Genomic DNA, 18077 nt, shown 5'->3' on the forward strand with positions numbered 1-18077 from the left:
GTTAAGAGATTCAGATTGATGCTGATTGGTTGTGTAATCTGAGGGCCTAAAAGCTATAATAACTAAACCTCTACATTAGGAAGAAAGGATGGGAACTGCTTCCAACAAGCAGTGTCCATGGTCACATTTATAATTTTTTTCCCTTTTAATTTGGTTACTTGCTTTATGTCAGCTCCAATCTTGTGAACTTACTGGTGAGTTAAGAGTTTGCTTGAGCTTTTTTAGGAACTTTGTGAAGTTCTTTAGCAGTGACAGTGTCAAAGTTATTATAAAGGTAGAATTAACAGAATTTAGAAGCATATTGGATATGGGGAAGGGGAGACGAGGAGTTGAGGATGACACCTGGTTTGCCATCATGAATGACTTGAGAAGATGGTAGTACCTTGGACCTTAACAGGGAATTTGGAAATAAGGAAGAGTTTTTGATTTGGGGAGAGGTAGGAGTTCAGTTTTGGATTATGTTTTGTTGTGAGATGTCTACAGAATACCCACTTTGTTCGAATAAATAGGTACTACGAGATGACTAGAGTTCTAGAGAGAGGATAAATTGATCTGAGAATTACATTCTGAGATATGATAATTGAATCTTGGGTAGCTAATGATCACCCAGGAACACAGAATAGAAGGAGAAGAGGCCTCCAGAAAGAACCTTAAGGATGTGACCTGGATGAAGATCCCTCAAAAAGAGACAAAAATAACTGATTTTTGGAAATGTTAACTCTAAAAAACTATTTTAATGTTGTGTTTTTTTTCCTTGTTCAAGATTCTTGTTAATGTTCCCTCAGATCATCTTGGGTTAGAGGGAACTGTCATTGGTCATGCCAGTTTGGAACTGTTAGCTTACTATTATATTAAAAAAAAATAATTTGTCTTATCCCTAAAACAGTACAGTATTATTTTTTCTTTAATACTTGGGTTTTTTTTTTTTACTATGTATCAGAATCTTCTTTTGCAACTCCATTGAAAGTCTAAAAAGTGTTTACCAGCTGTTAAATTAAATCCATCCGAGTAGTTTATTCATTGCAGATGGACCTTTTCCTTTTGACTCTTTTATAAACATCATCTATTTATTTAATTATCCTATGGTTCTGCTCATGAGTAGATTGACCTTCCATTTAACATTGTTTTTCATTCCTAGTTTAATATTTAGACATTATTGCCCTGCTATAGTGATGACATGCACTAATAATTCATGAATATGGTGTCTGTTGAGATGGGGGGGGGGAATCAGAGACTTTGTAGGGTATATTATAGTGCAAATTTAAGTAGGTGGGAAAAATGTCATAAATTGCATTTGCCTGCCCCACCCACTTTTGTTTATCCAGCAAAAGAGATCAAACAATATTCCAATATTTATTATCTGTTTAATATGTAGATTGATTTAAATGTCAGCCTTTTATTTCCAGCTTAAAAAAAAACTTCACCAGTTGCATAACTAGTTTGACATACAAGAATTAGCCTTGCATGTAGGGCTTTTGTTTCATGAGTAGTTGGCACACATTAAAATTAATTTGAGATCCAAAAGAGAAGCTATGATGGCAGATGTGAGGAACTGAATGCCGTGTCTTGATTAGGACGCATTGCCCTAGGGCTTTTTAAAGAAAGTACCAGGTCAGAGTAGAATGTGCAGGCATCTGCAAATTAATTGTGGTCTTGTGTCATATCATAAAGTGTCTAATTTGACTTGGGAAAATATGTTTCTGGTCAGAAATTCTCAATATGTTTTTGTATATGGTGAAATTATGAAATTTCTTTCTTTGATAGTCGAAGTTTGGCAGAAGCCTGTTCAGAAGGAGATGTAAATGCTGTGCGAAAGTTGCTAATTGAAGGGCGAAGTGTGAATGAACATACAGAAGAAGGGGAAAGCCTTCTCTGTTTAGCTTGCTCAGCTGGATATTATGAGCTTGCACAGGTTGGTACTTTCAGAGATAATAGATTGTCATTTTGTACCCAGCTTTTCTTTATTAAGTAACTATAAACCTTCCCCTCTTAAATTATTTATTTTTCAAATAATTAAAACTTTACCTAAATTAATTCTCAAGAATTACAAACCACCTGGACACTTTCCCTTGCCAGCATAACGTTGTAATGTTCTTTTCCCTCTAAGGTTTTGTTGGCGATGCATGCTAATGTAGAAGATAGGGGCATTAAAGGCGACATCACACCTTTAATGGCTGCTGCTAATGGAGGCCATGTCAAAATTGTGAAATTGCTGCTGGCTCATGGCGCTGATGTAAATGCACAGTCTTCAACAGGTAATGGTTATCTTTTTCTTGGCCTTCCAGGAAATTAACAGCCTTCCATAGTAAGAATCTGATAGGTTGCAATGGCCATTATTAATAATATTCCCTTTACTTAATTTGTCAAGTTGCCCACATATTTGTCATTTACATAAAATTGTTCTGAACACTAATATAAATTGCTTTTTATAAAATGCAATTGCTTATTCATTTATATATCAAAAATTGATTTGCCAGTGCTTGACAACCTGACTTTTTGGATTTGGTAACGTATGAAGAATGTTTCATCTGTTATGTCATCTGGTCTTGACTGACAGACATTTCTGAAACACCCTAGCAAATTTCTCCTCTAAAACCCTATGGTTTTGAATGAATTTGGTAGGAAGGAAGATGTTGGTCCATAGTGCTATAATAAGTGTGGTAGAGATTTCTTACTCTCAAATCACCTTTTTTGGATAGTCTATGATTTTGAAGGTTCAGTAAGTGCTATTAATTTGTCATGAGAATGTTTTTGTTTGATCATTCCCTTATATTTCTTTTTAGAATTATTTCTCTCCTCTGCTTGAGCTTTCCTTTTAAAGCCTTAAAACAATCTAAAAGATCCATAGATATAAGTTGGATAAATATGGTTTCAAACATTTTATTTCAAAAGGAAAATGTAATTTGGGGGCATTGGGAGATTTTTTAGATTATATAAACTTTGAGCAACCTGAAGTTATTAATCATTAGCCTTACATAAAGTAGTAGTGTGTTGGAAGATCATGTATGTGCTGAAAAATTCACCTATGGAACTTTTGGAAACAAGGCAAGTTGCTTTTGTCATTTATTCTCTTGATTCTGAGAGAACTCTTCAGTTTTCCAGGTGTATCTGATTCAATTTAATAAAATCCATTGTGGTTGGGATTTAAGACTGTGTTAACTTTTTAACAATTCATACACATATAAACCTACCATTTTAGTTCCTGTGTTTTATGTCAAAATTCTTTATTTTCATTCACTTTTTTCTTAGTAACTTTACTCTTTTCTTCCCTTATTAAATTAGGAAATACAGCGCTCACTTATGCCTGTGCTGGAGGCTATGTAGACGTTGTAAAGGTGCTCTTGGAATCTGGTGCTAGTATTGAGGACCATAATGAAAATGGTCATACTCCCCTTATGGAAGCAGGAAGTGCTGGTCATGTGGAAGTAGCCAGGTTGCTGCTGGAAAATGGGGCCGGAATCAATACGCATTCCAATGAATTTAAGGAGAGTGCACTTACTTTAGCTTGTTACAAAGGTAGAGTATACAATCTTTATTTTAGAAAAAAGTGACAATTGAAATTTAATTTTTCCAACATCAGATTATTTTTAGTAAAGACTAAAATGTGAACATTCATATTCTATAGCATTGAATTACTTTCTAAATAAAGTGTTTCAGGTGATTCTCAAAGAATAAAAATTGTTTGAGGTAGTTTTAGGTATAGAATTTATTTTATTTTCTCTTGATCGAAGGCAAATAAAATACAATAGAGCCAATTTTCAGACAACAAAAAAATGCTGAATGTTTTTAATTCTGAACATTGTACCCCACAGCATCCATACATGCCAATAATTTACTTAATTAATTTGACAGAAGACTTAGAAGTTTGGGTATTATAGTAACTCAGCCAGAGTAACCTTTTGGTAATTGTGCTTATAAATGGCATTGAACTCTGAAGTTTTTTGGTTTGTTTTCCTTAGAAGACTATCCATTAACAGCTGAAAATGGCAAGATAATGAATAATAGTTTTGTGATTATATGAAAGTGCTCATTGATTCATGATCCTTGCAAAAGCTGAGTTGCTTGATGGGCCAATGAGAATCAACAGGGAAAAGAAAGAAAAGAGATCAAGAAAAAAATTGACATGTATTGCACCTTTGATCCAGAAAAAATTGGCAAAGCTCTGCAGTGTCTAGCCAACTCCTTGGAACTTCAGGATTTCTTAGAAACAGCTGTGATGATAACATGTTAAAAGCACAGAATTGGGAGCCAAGAGAGCAGTGTAATAGGCCCTGCTCTGCTCCTGACCAGTCAGCTGTGTGACCACAAATCACTGAACCTCTGGTGCTTCAGGTTAGATGTGGTGTTGATCTTGGTTAAAGCCTGTATCAGGCAATTCTGAATTTTATAGTTGTGTGCATTGGGCACTCTCAGTATTGTACAATTTTGCTGGGTCAAAGGAAATTGGCCTCAAAAGTTCTCTAAATACCACATATGGTATTGTAGGATACATAGCATTACAAACAAACAAATATTTATAAAAGTGCTGGTCTATAGCAGTGGAATAAAAATTCTCAGCAGCTCCAATGACTAGGCAACAAGTTTGTTTGTGATAGATCAGAACCCTCCTTTCTTTGACAGACCCACAGTTCATCATCTCTTTAAGTAATACCATTCCCAAAACAAGATTGGGGCTAGTAAACTGGGAAAGAGAAGATGATAGTTGTCGTTCTTTGCTCAGTAGGAGTAAACCAGGATAGAATTAAACAAATATTTGCTGATATTATTGGAAAAGGCAGCAAAATGGAGTTTGGTTTATTGTTGAATCCATATTGAGTTTTCTTCAAGTAAAAGGGAAAGGGCAAAAAGCATAAGTTACTGATCTTAAGGGGAAAAGACTTATCTATACAAAATACAAAACATTTTTTGGGCCAAATGGAATAGAATTCAAGTATATATTTTCCCTAATAAGACCATAGTACAAAATTGAGATGAATTATTTTAAGAATATCTATAGACGGGCAAAATTAGTTTTTGAATAATTTTGGTATTTTCTTGGAGAATTCTTTTCATTACATTGTCCATGTCTGGAATAGTGATGACGAAATTGATCTGTTTTTTTGTAATCTTGCCAAATTCTACTATAGCACACGTTGGGAAAGGAGCTGTGGCTAGGTTGTGCCTTGTCTTGATATAATTTCTAGTCTTTGGAGAAGGCCCTTCTCCAATTTTTGAAATGATGAAGTAGCTGAGCAATCATGAATAGGTGAAATTTGAAAGTGACAAGGAAATATCATTGGCCCATTTTGTTGATTATACAGAAATGAGAATATTCTGAATTTTCTAAGACAAGAAAACAATTGAAACTTTTTGGAGGGTTAAGATAGTGGCATGGGGAAAGATATTGATTGATTTAATTGATTTTATAGAAAATTAGCCCTTTAAAGTTGCATTGCAGGTATGTTTTACATTCCACCCATCTGAAAGTGAAGTGATAAGAAAACCAGTTGACAAGTGACTTTTTAAAAAAAGCAAATGGATATTCCTTATCACTAATACTTCTGTGCTCTGTATCATCTGTATCCACAACACAGTGTAATTATCAATGTTTGTGACTTCATTGTAAAAATTTGATAAGTATTAAGCACCTACTATGTGTGCTATAATACCATATTTGTTAAATAATCTGGAAAAATAGACTCACTGTGTTCCTTATGTCAGATGAATGACAATTTAATTTAATTTGGTTTTTTGCATATTTTTGTTTCCTATGATGAATATATTAGATTTAATTTTGCTAGAATTCAGTTATTTAAGATTTTTGTTCTGGAATTTAATAAAGTTTCAAAATAATATGTTTGTTCTTTAGGATTTCAAAATAATTTTTTGCAGAAAAATAGTGTTAAAACAATTTTAGGATACCAAACCAAAAAAGCCTTTAGTTGAAATAATAGTGAATAATTCTAGAACTGAATTCCAAAAGGGAGTTAGGAGAGAGAACAACACCAGAAGAAAAATTTACTCTTGATTTGGATTTCAATGATAGCAGGATAATTAAAATTTTGGTAGGAAATATAAATTTGGTTCTTTTAAAAATTACTAGTCTCTACCTGACTTTGTTGCTCTTATAGCCAAATTAAACCCATCTGCAGAAAGAAATTTAATAGTGATAGTTCTTTTTACCTTATTTGTTCAAAATGAGAGATAGGGAATTTTTAAAAAAGTAATCTCATATACTTTTGGTTTAGGCCACTTAGAAATGGTGAGGTTCCTGCTGGAAGCTGGTGCAGATCAAGAGCATAAAACAGATGAAATGCACACTGCCTTAATGGAAGCCTGTATGGTATGTATATGAGAGAGAGCCTTGGTTTTGATGAGTTAGGGTGAAACCTGTCTAGTCAGTGAACATACTAAAAAATGTCTTTGCTGTGCAAGAATCCCATCAAATTATTAAGGTAGTGTTTTCATAGTTTAACTGTTTAGGCCTAATTCAGGTTGTCTGGAAGTTTCCATTATGAACTTGGTACTGTCTCCTAGCTAAATAGCTCTGTATGTTCCCTTATCTTGGTTTGTTCATGAAATAATAGATATTAAATTTAGGAAGTTTTGGAAAGTATAGGCTAAATCAGGCTATGATACCAAATGCTTTTATGGAGCAATCACAAAATTGTTTCTTATTTATTTTCAAAATCATAATCAATGCTGTTATAAAAAAAGAATATTTAGTTAGACTGCTTGGCTTGTGGGCCATTAAAGGGAAAAACATGGCTCTTTTTTAATTTGCATAGGTAAGAGGTGAATCTGATAATAATTTTTTTCTGTCCTTGTTCTGCCTTACATTCATAGAGGGCCTTTGTGATACCTGGTTTTTCCTCTTTAGACCTACTTCTCTATTGCTGAGGCAGGACCTCAAAACTATTTTAAACAAGAATTCATGAGAAGAATAGCTTGTAACCCATTCTAGTCCCCCATTGGCTAATACTGGTACAGTTCATAACTCCCTGCACCCACTACCTGCACTTAAAATTGTGAGGGACAAACATTCAGAGATCATTCAGCAGTTAACAAAAAAGATTTATTTTGCATATACACCAGTCAAAGTACTTTGTAGTGCCAAAGTATGGAAAAATAGTTTCTGACTTGATTTCTAGAAAGAGAGATGTTCTTCTCTTGACTGAGTTCTTGTCTTTTGATGATATCTCAGAGATTGCCACCATATATTTCTCTCATTTTAATGAAGTATAATTTTCTTAAAACATACTTCCTTTCTGTCTTTAAGAACCTATAAGGGCTTACATTGTTTAACCTGATTTCTTATCTTTTAAAACTACATCTCCCAGTTTTTCAGATTGTCACTTTTCTGCTACAATCCTGTGAATCTCCTTTATGTTCTTACTCTGTTTACTTTCTTCAGTGCTATCTTTTTGTCTTTACTCCTTTGGAATGTTCTTCATCTTCACTTATCCAGATCCTTCCAGTCTATTAGTTTTCCTTTCAAATCACAAGATTTTGAGTGTTGGGTCTCCATGATTATCTAATGTAATCCTTAACTGAAAGGAATACCTGACAGGTTCTCTTGAAAATCCTAAAGGATCCTTGGATCCTAATTCTGTCCTCCAGTTTATGTTAGCTACCTCTTCCAGCTTTATGCCATATCCAAATTTGATAAGCATTTTATTGATGATTTTATTCATGTCATTGCTAAAAATGCTAAACAGCACAGATCCCTGGAAGCAGCTCATTCTACATTTGAATACCTGTAGGTGGGAGGTTTTTCCTGACATTTAAATCCAAATTTACTTCTTTGCAATTTACTTCTTTGCAATTTCTACCTATTACTTGTACAGAACAAGTCTTCTTCCTTCTCCCTCTTCCATATGATAGCTCCTCTACTGCTTAAGAAAGTTACTGTATTTTCCAAGTCTTTTCTCCAGGCTAAACATCCTCAGTGTGACATGGACTCACGGTCCCACACCACACTGATTTTTCTCTGGAGCCTTTGTAGCTTCTTGAGCAGCCTTCTCAAACTGGTATCTGGAATTTACCTTCATACCTTAGTTGAAGTCTGACAAAGTCAAGAGTACAGAGGCATCATTTCACTTCCTTAGTCTTAAAAGTAATGTCTTTCTTAGTAAAATCCAAGTCCCATGGATTGTGTTTAGGTACCATATCACAAAGGAGACCACCTAAATCTCTTTCAGGTAATAGTTATCAAGCCATGTCTTTCCCATGTTATACTTAGGAAGTTAATTTAGAACTCTTGTGAGACTTTACATTTTTCCTTAATGAATTTTATTTTAATGGATTTGACCCAATGTTTTCAATTGTCAAGTTCTTTTTGGATTTTAATGGTGTCTTGTTAGCCATCTCTTCTAGCTTTATTATGTCACATCCAAATTTGATGAGCATTTCATCTGTGCATGCCTTTATTCATGTCATGGCTAAAAATGTTCAGTAGCGTGGAGGCCAAGCACAGATCCCTGCATACTGCCTGGCAAACCTGGTCTGTACTTTTATCATCAAAAGCTTTTTTTTTTTAAACATTACTGGAGAAGTCCATTACGTTCTCTTGTACCACAATGTGTCAGTCTCTGTGTACAATGTTCTCCTGATTCTGCTCCTCTCACTCTGCATCACTTCCTGGAGGTTGTTCCAGTCTCCATGGAATTCCTCCACTTTATTATTCCTTTGAGCACAATAGTATTCCATCACCAACATATACCACAATTTGTTCAGCCATTCTCCAATTGAAGGGCATCCCCTCATTTTCCAATTTTTGGCCACCACAAAGAGCGCAGCTGTGAATATTCTTGTACAAGTCTTTTTCCTAATTATCTCTTTGGGGTACAAACCCAGCAGTGCTAAGGCTGGATCAAAGGGCAGACAGTCTTTTATCGCCCTTTGGGCATAGTTCCAAATTGCCCCCCCCCCAATGGTTGGATCAATTCACAACTCCACCAGCAATGCATTAATGTCCCTACTTTGCCACATCCCCTCCAGCACTCATTACTTTCCTTTGCTGTCATGTTGAACAATCTGCTAGGTGTGAGGTGATAGCTCAGAGTTGTTTTGATTTGCATCTCTCTGATTTTAAGAGATCTAGAGCACTTTTTCATGTGCTTATTAATAGTCTTGATTTCTTTAACTGAAAATTGCCTATTCATGTCCCTTGCCCATTTTTCAATTGGAGAATGGCTTGATTTTTTGTACAACTGGTTTAGCTCTTTATAGATTTTAGTAATTAGACCTTTGTCAGAGGTTTTTGTTATGAAGATTGTTTCCCAATTTGTTGCTTTCCTTCTAATTTTAGTTACATTTGGTTTTGTTTGTACAAAACCTTTTTAATTTGATGTAGTCAAAATTATTTATTTTGCATTTTGTGACTCTTTCTAAGTCTTGCTTGGTTTTAAAATCTTTCCCTTCCCAAAGGTCTGACATGTATACTATTCTGTGTTCACCTAATTTACTTACAGTTTCTTTCTTTATATTCAAGTCATTCGCCCATTCTGAGTTTATCTTGGTATAGGGGGTGAGGTGTTGATCCAAACCTAATCTCTCCCACACTGTCTTCCAATTATCAAAAGCTTTTTAAAAAAGTTATACCATATGGACATGTTTTTGCCAATCACAAAAGGAATTAAATTTAGTATGTTATAGCTTGTTCTTGATGAAAGCATGCACACAACTTTTTGACTACTTTTTTTTTCTTTATACATATTCACCAACCATCTTGTTAACATTTTATCCCAAGATTTTCCTGGGATTTGAGTTATAATTCAATCAATTAAATAATACTATGCAAGGCACTGGGGCTACAAAACAAAAGCTGAAATAATCCTTCCTTACAGTGAACTTTGTAATCTAATTGGGGAGACAAGTAAATATAAAAGTTAGTATGGCATAAATATGAAGCTAATATTCAAAGTTAAATAAAAGATAGTTTGAGAGGGAGATCTTCAGCAGGTAGCACTGTGTTTCAAAGGAAGAGAGGGGCTCTGTGTAACCCAGTGGTTTTTCATTTCATTTTTAAAGTTCCTGTAGTATTTAATCACTGTCACAATTATGCATTTGAAAGTATTCTACTTCATGTGGGTCATTTTTTTTATCCATTAGTGTCTGCCTAGTCAGATTGTGTCCAGTTTTATTTTTTTATATATCTATTTAATGAATTCTTGTGAATTTAAACTTTACATTAAATCATATGACCCGATATTGGTAACTAACCTTTTCTTGAAAGAAATATAATGGGGTTAAGATAGGGAATCATAGAAAACTAATCCTGATTTTTAGTCTTCATATTAATTACATCTAATGTCTTTTTTTTTTTTAATTTTCCCCTGCCTTCTTTTGTGCTTAGGATGGCCATGTTGAAGTGGCTAGGTTACTTCTTGACAGTGGCGCACAAGTGAATATGCCTGCTGACTCATTTGAGTCCCCACTAACTTTAGCTGCCTGTGGTGGGCATGTAGAATTAGCAGCATTGCTCATTGAACGTGGAGCTAACTTGGAAGAGGTCAATGATGAAGGTTATACACCACTCATGGAAGCAGCTAGAGAAGGACATGAAGAAATGGTGGCCTTGCTCCTAGGTCAAGGTAGCTATAAGTTTATAAACATGAACGTTGTGAAAATACGTAAACTAGAATTTAATGTGGTATTTTAAGAGTATGTGAAGATACCAGGTTTCCATTACTTTTTCTATAAAGTTTTAATGCAGTAGTTTATAATAGTCTGAAGAAACGTGCTGGAAGGGAACTTAATGCAGAAGAACAATGATGAATGTATGTATGGGTATACAAACACAAAAGCTGAAATAATCCTTTCTTATGATGAAACTATTTAAATGCTAACTCTGCCATTTACTTCCTATCTCACCTTGGAAAAATCACTTAACATTTATTTATTGAGAAGGTTGATTTCTCATGTCCCTTATAATCCCAAATCGAAGATCTTAACTAGCCCAAGAGCCAATGTTATTCGATTAAATCATGTTATAGTAAAAACTTGATATATTCCCATTCTTGTTTCTTCTCTTCCCCCTTTCCTTTGATTTTTTGATTGATGATTTTTGATGATAGTTGATATTTTTGATGATTTTACATTTTGATGAAAGAAAAAAGTATAACTTAGTTGTGTGTGTGTGTGTGTGTGTGTGTGTGTGTGTGTGTGTGTGTATTGTGGAATCAATACTTGATTCCAAGATGGAAGAGTGGTAAGGGCTAGGCAATGGGGGTCAAGTGACTTGCCCAGGGTCATACAGCTAGGAAGTGGCTGAGGTCAGATTTAAACCTAGGACCTCCCATCTCTAGGCCTGACTCTCAATCACTGAGCCACCCAGCTGCCCCCTTTAAATATATTTTAAAATTTTTATTTCAATGTTAATCCGTTTTTCCCTGTCACTTTGAAGTAAATATAAGTTTCCTTGACATTCACATTTGAAATACAGTCTGTGGTCAAAAATATTTTAAATGTTTTTTAAAATATTAGGAAAAAGGCATTTTTAATTCTTGCCCAATTTAAATATTTAATTTGTTCAGAAAATAGAAATATATTATTTGATAGAGTACGTTGAGTTTGATTTATGACCTTTATGTATGAATTTGATCTGATTCAGAATTGGAATTTTGGATAACTCTAGTTTAATCTATTAAAAATCTAATTCTTTCATTATATTTTTGGATGGTAAATGAGGTGGTTATATAAAATACAGTAGTTATTTTTGTGAAGGTTAATTAGGGGCAGCTCAGTGGCTTGTGAGGTTGCTCAGTGGATTGAGGGCCAGGTGGGCCTATGTTCAACTCACTTCATAACTGTGTGATCCTGGGCAAATCACTTAACACCCATTGCGTACCCCTTACCTCTCTTTTGCTTTAGAGCCAATGCTTCATGTTAATTCTAAGACAGAAGGTAAGAGTTAAAAAAATAAAAGTTAAATATACAGAATCTTTTTGTGTCATTTTACAAATTTATGTCTAATATTTAGTTATATTCTTACAGTTTAAAAAATTTTGGTCATAAGAGCAATTTTTCTTGATTTTCTAGGTTTTAAAAAATTTTATTCTTTTTCTACCTGGCTCACCTAATATACGACTCCCGTGTTTGAACAGAGTTTTCACATACTACCTGTATGCAATTTCTAGAATTATGTTATCTCTATAAGATATTGTTTTTATATTTTTCTTTTCCTTTAGTAAGTTGTTCACTGTGTTAGGGGGGAGATATAACTATATTCACTATATTTAACTTAATATTTTATGGTATGAAAACCTGCAGTTGTTGGAGGGGGGTGTAACGGAAAGTAGTTTTAGTATATGAATCTCTTGTACAATTTTAGTTTCTAATGAATTGGAATATTATGTTTATTACAGGAGCTAATATCAATGCACAGACAGAAGAAACCCAAGAAACTGCCTTGACATTAGCTTGTTGTGGAGGTTTCCTTGAAGTGGCGGACTTTTTGATTAAGGCAGGAGCTGACATCGAATTGGGCTGTTCTACCCCTTTAATGGAAGCTGCTCAAGAGGGTCATTTGGAATTAGTCAAATACTTGTTAGCAGCAGGTAAAAAATTGATTGATATATAGATTTTTTTTTGCAGGGTTTATTTTAGGGGAAATCTCATAATAGATTACCTAACTCAAAATTTCGCAACATAAATTATTTTCTGTATTTTTATGTGTATTATAGATTGTGGCAACAACTGTAGTTATCAAAAATTTATAAATACAATTAATCTTTACTAAGCTTCCTTTTCAGAAAACGGAAGCTATAACAACTTTAAAATAATCAAATTATTTTGTTTGCCTTTTAATCTGAGTATATGGTGCCTGCCTACAGAGAAGTTGACTCTACATGTTCACTGTGTTTTTATATAGAATTAAAACATTGTTTATCATTGATTCAGGAGCAAATGTACATGCAACAACAGCAACCGGAGACACAGCGCTAACTTATGCTTGTGAAAATGGACATACTGATGTAGCAGATGTGTTACTTCAGGCTGGAGCAGATTTGGTAATCTCTTTTACCTTCTTTTGTTCCTAGTTTGGAAAAAAATAAACTAATTGAAAGATGTATTTGTCATCAATTCAAATTATTAAGCACTTATTATGTGCTTAAGACTGTACCAGGCACTGTGCTTAGATTTGCTGTAACATAAGCAAGGAGAACTCTTTGCCCTCAAGTAACTTATGTTTTGATGGAAGAAGAGAATATACTGTTAGTCCAAGCAGTACTGCAATAGTAATCCCTTCCACAGTATCCTTGATAGTGCTCCTCCAGTCTGCTTGAAAAGCACCAGTGATGGAAACCTACTACTCCAAAGGCAGTCTGTTTCCACTTTGGAATAGCTCTGATTATTAGGATTTTTTTTCTTAGGTTAGCAAATTTTCCTCTTTGAATAGTCTTCCCATTCATTGTCCCTCCTTCTTATGTCTGAAAGAGAGCAGAAGAAATCTAATAATGCATCCTTTGCAGGTAACTATCATGTCTTGACTAAGGCTTCTTATTTGAATATTAACACTATCGCAGTTCCTTCAGGTGGTCCCCAAATGAGGGCATTTTGAGGCCTTTCACCATTCCAGTTGCCTTCCAGATTATTAGTATCTAATAAAGTGAGGCACCCAGAACTGACCATAATACTTTTTAACGTGGTTTGTTATAGGTGTGGCATGAAAATCTTCAAAACTGTGGATGCTTCACTTTTGTTTATATACCTAAAATTTCATTAGTTTTTTGAGTGGTACGCTGTTGGTTTCATATTGAAGTTCAGATATATTAAAATTCTCAGGTTTTTCAGGAAAATTTCTTTTTGGCAAGGATAGTGGGAATAATAACCCTGTTATGCAAATTGGCCTAGTTTTTCCTTAAAAAGTATTTTTACCGGGGGCAGCTGGGTAGCTCAGTGGATTGAGAGCCAGGCCTAGAGATGGGAGGTCCTAGGTTCAAATCCGGCCTCAGCCACTTCCTAGCTGTGTGACCCTGGGCAAGTCACTTGACCCCCATTGCCTAGCCCTTACCACTCTTCTGCCTTGGAGCCAATACACAGTATTGACTCCAAGACGGAAGGTAAGGGTTTAAAAAAAAAAAAAAGTATTTTTACCTATTCTCTATATTTGATTGGTTCAAGGAACTCAAAGAACTTGGTCAGCTTCCATCTTTTCCTGGTCTTTTGAGTGCAAAAGAAGCACTCCAGCTTTAGGCAAGCTTAAACATTTGTCTGGTGGACGGACCATTAGAGGCAGAAGAGAACCCTTGAATTGAATCAATTCCATGACCTTAAGTGCATACCTTGTTGAACATTATTCCTCTGATAGGGCTAAGTAAATTTTATCCTTTCAAATTCAGCCCAATTCAATTAGTTTGTCAGTAGCATTTTAGATCCTAAATGTCAGAAAATCATAGATCATCTATCAAGTTAAACCATTAGTGAGGCTCCTAGAACATTCCTTGGATATAGAGTACTGGACCCAGTGTTCAAATTTAATGTGAAGACTGTATGAACTTTAGTAAGTCATTTAACTCTTGTTCAAATTTACTCAACTGTAGAATAAAAGTAATAATAGTAATTACTTCAAAGAGTTATTTTTTAAGATCAAAAGAGGTATTATTTGCGAATTACTTAGTACAGACATAGAAATGGTAGTTGCTATTATATTATCATTGTTATCATTATTATATTATCCTTGTCATTCCTGATTTTTTTATTAGCAAATTTGATGGACATACCATCTGTTTTTTTTTTATCAAAGATAATGATTAAAAAATATTAAATAGCATAGGAACAAGAATTCTTAAGGCATCTAATAGCCCTTGATGAAAGTCAGATGTTTGTTATCTGTATCATTCTTCTGATCTTAGTCTATTAATCCTGCTTAAAATAATTAAGAGGTAAATGAGATCAGTCTACTTTAATTTTGTTTATTCCTCTTTTTATTCTAATCTTATTTATTTTTAGCATTCATTTCTTTTCAAATTTTGAGTTCCAGATTCTTTCTCTCTGTCCTATTTCTCCCCCACCCTTTGAGAAGACAAACAATAAATCAATTGTGACTATGAAATGATGCATAACCTATTTCTACATTAGGCTTATCACACCCCAAAATGTAAAAATAACAAAGTGAAAAAAATTATAATTTAGCTTACAGAATTCTTTAGTTCTGTCTCTTGAGGTGGATATAATTTTTTTCTTCTCAAATCCCTTGGAATTATTTTCAGTCATTGTTATTGATCAGGATGTTGATCAGGCTTTTCAGAGTTGCTCATCATTACAGCATTGCTCTTATTGTGTACTATGAGCTCCTGGTTCTTTTCACTTCGCTTTGCGTCTTTTCACATAGATCTAGCCATGTTTTATCTGATACCTATTTTCCTTGTCACTTCTTTTAGCACATTAGTACTTCATCACAATCACATGCTACAGCTTGTTCTCCTATTTCTCAATTGACAAGCATCCCTTCAATAGCCAATTCTTTGTTACCATTAAAAAAAAGCTACTATAAATATTTTTGTATCTATACATCCTTTTTATACATCATTTTGCTGGATCAAAGGATAGACATAATATGCTTCCAAGTGGTATGATACCGAGAAAGGTGTGATCACTATCTTTTTGGACTGAGTGTTGTTCTTTCCCCAGAAAGGCCCTTCCTCCCTGTCACCTGAAAAAGTGCTAGTGTTTTTCTTTGCCTTGGGACTATGACCAGGACTTCTCTTTTTGACCCAGAACAGCAACCCAGAAATGCAGATGGGCAATAGAATAATTGTCAATCAGTACCAGCTATACCCAGTGCCAGGAAGAGGGTCTTTTGTAATTTCTTTTGTACCAGTTGTTTGACCTTCTTACAGTCCCTGGACTGAAAATTCTTAAAACTGCTGCTGCTGGTATTGCTATTGCCACCACTTCTAAAGTATACCACTTATGCTCCTGCTGCATTCTGGATCTTCACCCATTCTATTGTTGCAGAGTTTTCCTTAGGACCTTCTAAATTGTCTTCTCTGGAAAACTGTCTCCTTCTGACCTTTTATTGACTTTTTTTGCTCCACAATTTTATTTGAAGTATAATTATAAAGTTGTTTGAAAGTCAGTGTCTGGACCCATTCTCTGCTATTTTGGCTCTACCTCCAGGAACCATGAGTTTACTCTCTCTGATCCCATAATGGTTCTGAGTGATTACTACTTCTTTTCTAGTACTTCTCCAGGATTCAGCTCAAAATCTCCAGTCTTAGTCATCACCTCAATGAACATTAAGTCTTATGTTTGTATGCATCTCTGTCCTCTTTCCTAAGCTCAAATCTTACATAAAGTGCTATTTATTTAACATCTGTAATTGGTTGTTCTGTAGCCTTTGGAATTCTATGTTTGTTCAAAATGGAGTTTATATCATTTTATAATCCCTACCATTATCCCCAAATATACCTTTTTAACCTCTTTTTCTGTCAATAATACTACCATTATTTGAGGTTCATAAGCCTTATCCCTTAATTTTTTCACATTCTGGTCATTTTATCCTCAAAAGATTTCTCATATTCAGCTACCTTCTCACTCTGCTCACACTGCCTCATCATCATTGCTCCCTATCTCATCATTTCTTGTTTGGGAATTGCTTTCTAAATCATCTCCCAGCCTTCTCTGTTTTTCTTCTTTTTAATGTATCCTCTATACATCTGTGAAATCAGTATTTTAAAAGCACATGTCACTTCTCTGTCATCATATATATGCTATCTTTCAGCCACGTTGACATATGTGACAATCCCATCCCCTTCCTATCGCTGTGTACTTTGGTAGGGCTTACTCTTGAAATACACTTCTTCCTGGTATGAGTTTCAGAATGTCTTTCTTCAAAATGAATCTCAAGTGTTAATTCCTGCTGAAAACCTACTCTAGTTTTTCCCCTTCCTAATATGATGCGCCCCCCCCCCCCCCAATTACTATCACTTTCCTCTTTGTGCATGATATTTCCTTCTTGTAAATAATTAGCTCTTTGTCAGCAGGTACTGGGAAGATTTATGATTTTATTCCTCATCCACCCTGTTTAAATAAATGCTTGTTGAATGAATATTTTGTCTTCATTTGTATACATGGCATGTTTTCTCACCCATGAATATAAAGTCCTTGAAAGCAAGAACAGTTTTGTCTTTGTATTAATGGCCCACTGCAGTGCTAGTAAGTGCTTAATGAAGGAATGAATGCATACATGAAATGCCTCCTGAATGCATAGGAGCTGCTTGTCTCTCTTATGAGGGGAAATTTGGAAATGGGAAACAGATTTAAGGAAAAAGCTTATAAATAAAGGAGGAAACCATGTAGGACTATGAGAAAGAAGATTGTACCTAAAATTCCTTCCTTCTCACTTCTGTTGTCTCTATATACCCCATCCCCCTCATATATAAAAATAATAAACAATGAATTGAAGAACAGAAGCCATATTTATTTTTCAAGTTTTTGACATTGGAAAAGCTGTTGGAACATTTTTTTTAGTATTCATTTTAGAAATTGTGAGGTCATTACTTGGATTTTATTCTGTATATCCTACCATAAAGCAGTGGGAAAAGTTAGAATGAAGAAATGGGGAAAGTGGATGAGAGCAGCCAACAAAATGAGAATCTGATGAGAGCTCTCAAAACATAGAGTGAAAGGCTAATTGTATTAATATAATGATAGAACTGTATAATTTCCTATTCTCATCACAACTTGTAGGGTACCTTTTGAAGAGAAATTTGAATTGAAAAGTGACACTAGTTTTGTGAGCCCAATTGACTTAGAAGTAGGTGGATAGGAGACAATTGGGATTGATTGTGAATTAAAGCATCATTCATTGCCTATCCTTTATATCAAAGGTCTTGAATTTAATATTAAATGCATAGAAGTAATTCTGTTATTTCTTATTTTTCTTGTTATTTTTGTTAAAAAAGAATGCAATTTGGTTCACTTAATATTTTCTTGATTTTTTTTTTTAAACAGGAACATGAATCTGAAGGTGGAAGAACTCCATTAATGAAAGCTGCAAGAGCTGGTCATGTGTGTACTGTTCAGTTTTTGATTAGCAAAGGTGGGTTTTTGTGCTGGTAATGGTGGAAATCTGTTTTAATGCCTGGGAC

The 18077-nt window shown here is 34.5% G+C and overlaps 1 protein-coding gene across 10 annotated transcripts in view; it reads left to right on the top strand.

Annotated features, from left to right (window-relative positions):
- The window catches only part of ANKRD17 (ankyrin repeat domain 17), a 155531-nt gene that overhangs the window by 73853 nt on the left and 63601 nt on the right, over nucleotides 1-18077 (top strand). For all 10 annotated transcript variants that reach the window (XM_056803344.1, XM_056803343.1, XM_056803345.1 and 7 more), the window contains exons 4-11: nucleotides 1765-1912; nucleotides 2108-2255; nucleotides 3283-3516; nucleotides 6228-6322; nucleotides 10337-10574; nucleotides 12348-12539; nucleotides 12883-12992; nucleotides 17941-18028. In XM_056803344.1, coding sequence (XP_056659322.1) covers nucleotides 1765-1912; nucleotides 2108-2255; nucleotides 3283-3516; nucleotides 6228-6322; nucleotides 10337-10574; nucleotides 12348-12539; nucleotides 12883-12992; nucleotides 17941-18028 — 1253 coding nt within the window. The remainder of the gene's footprint in view (nucleotides 1-1764; nucleotides 1913-2107; nucleotides 2256-3282; nucleotides 3517-6227; nucleotides 6323-10336; nucleotides 10575-12347; nucleotides 12540-12882; nucleotides 12993-17940; nucleotides 18029-18077) is intronic.

Source organism: Monodelphis domestica, chromosome 6 (genome assembly GCF_027887165.1).
Source record: "Monodelphis domestica isolate mMonDom1 chromosome 6, mMonDom1.pri, whole genome shotgun sequence".
In the NCBI taxonomy this organism is placed as follows: domain Eukaryota; kingdom Metazoa; phylum Chordata; class Mammalia; order Didelphimorphia; family Didelphidae; genus Monodelphis; species Monodelphis domestica.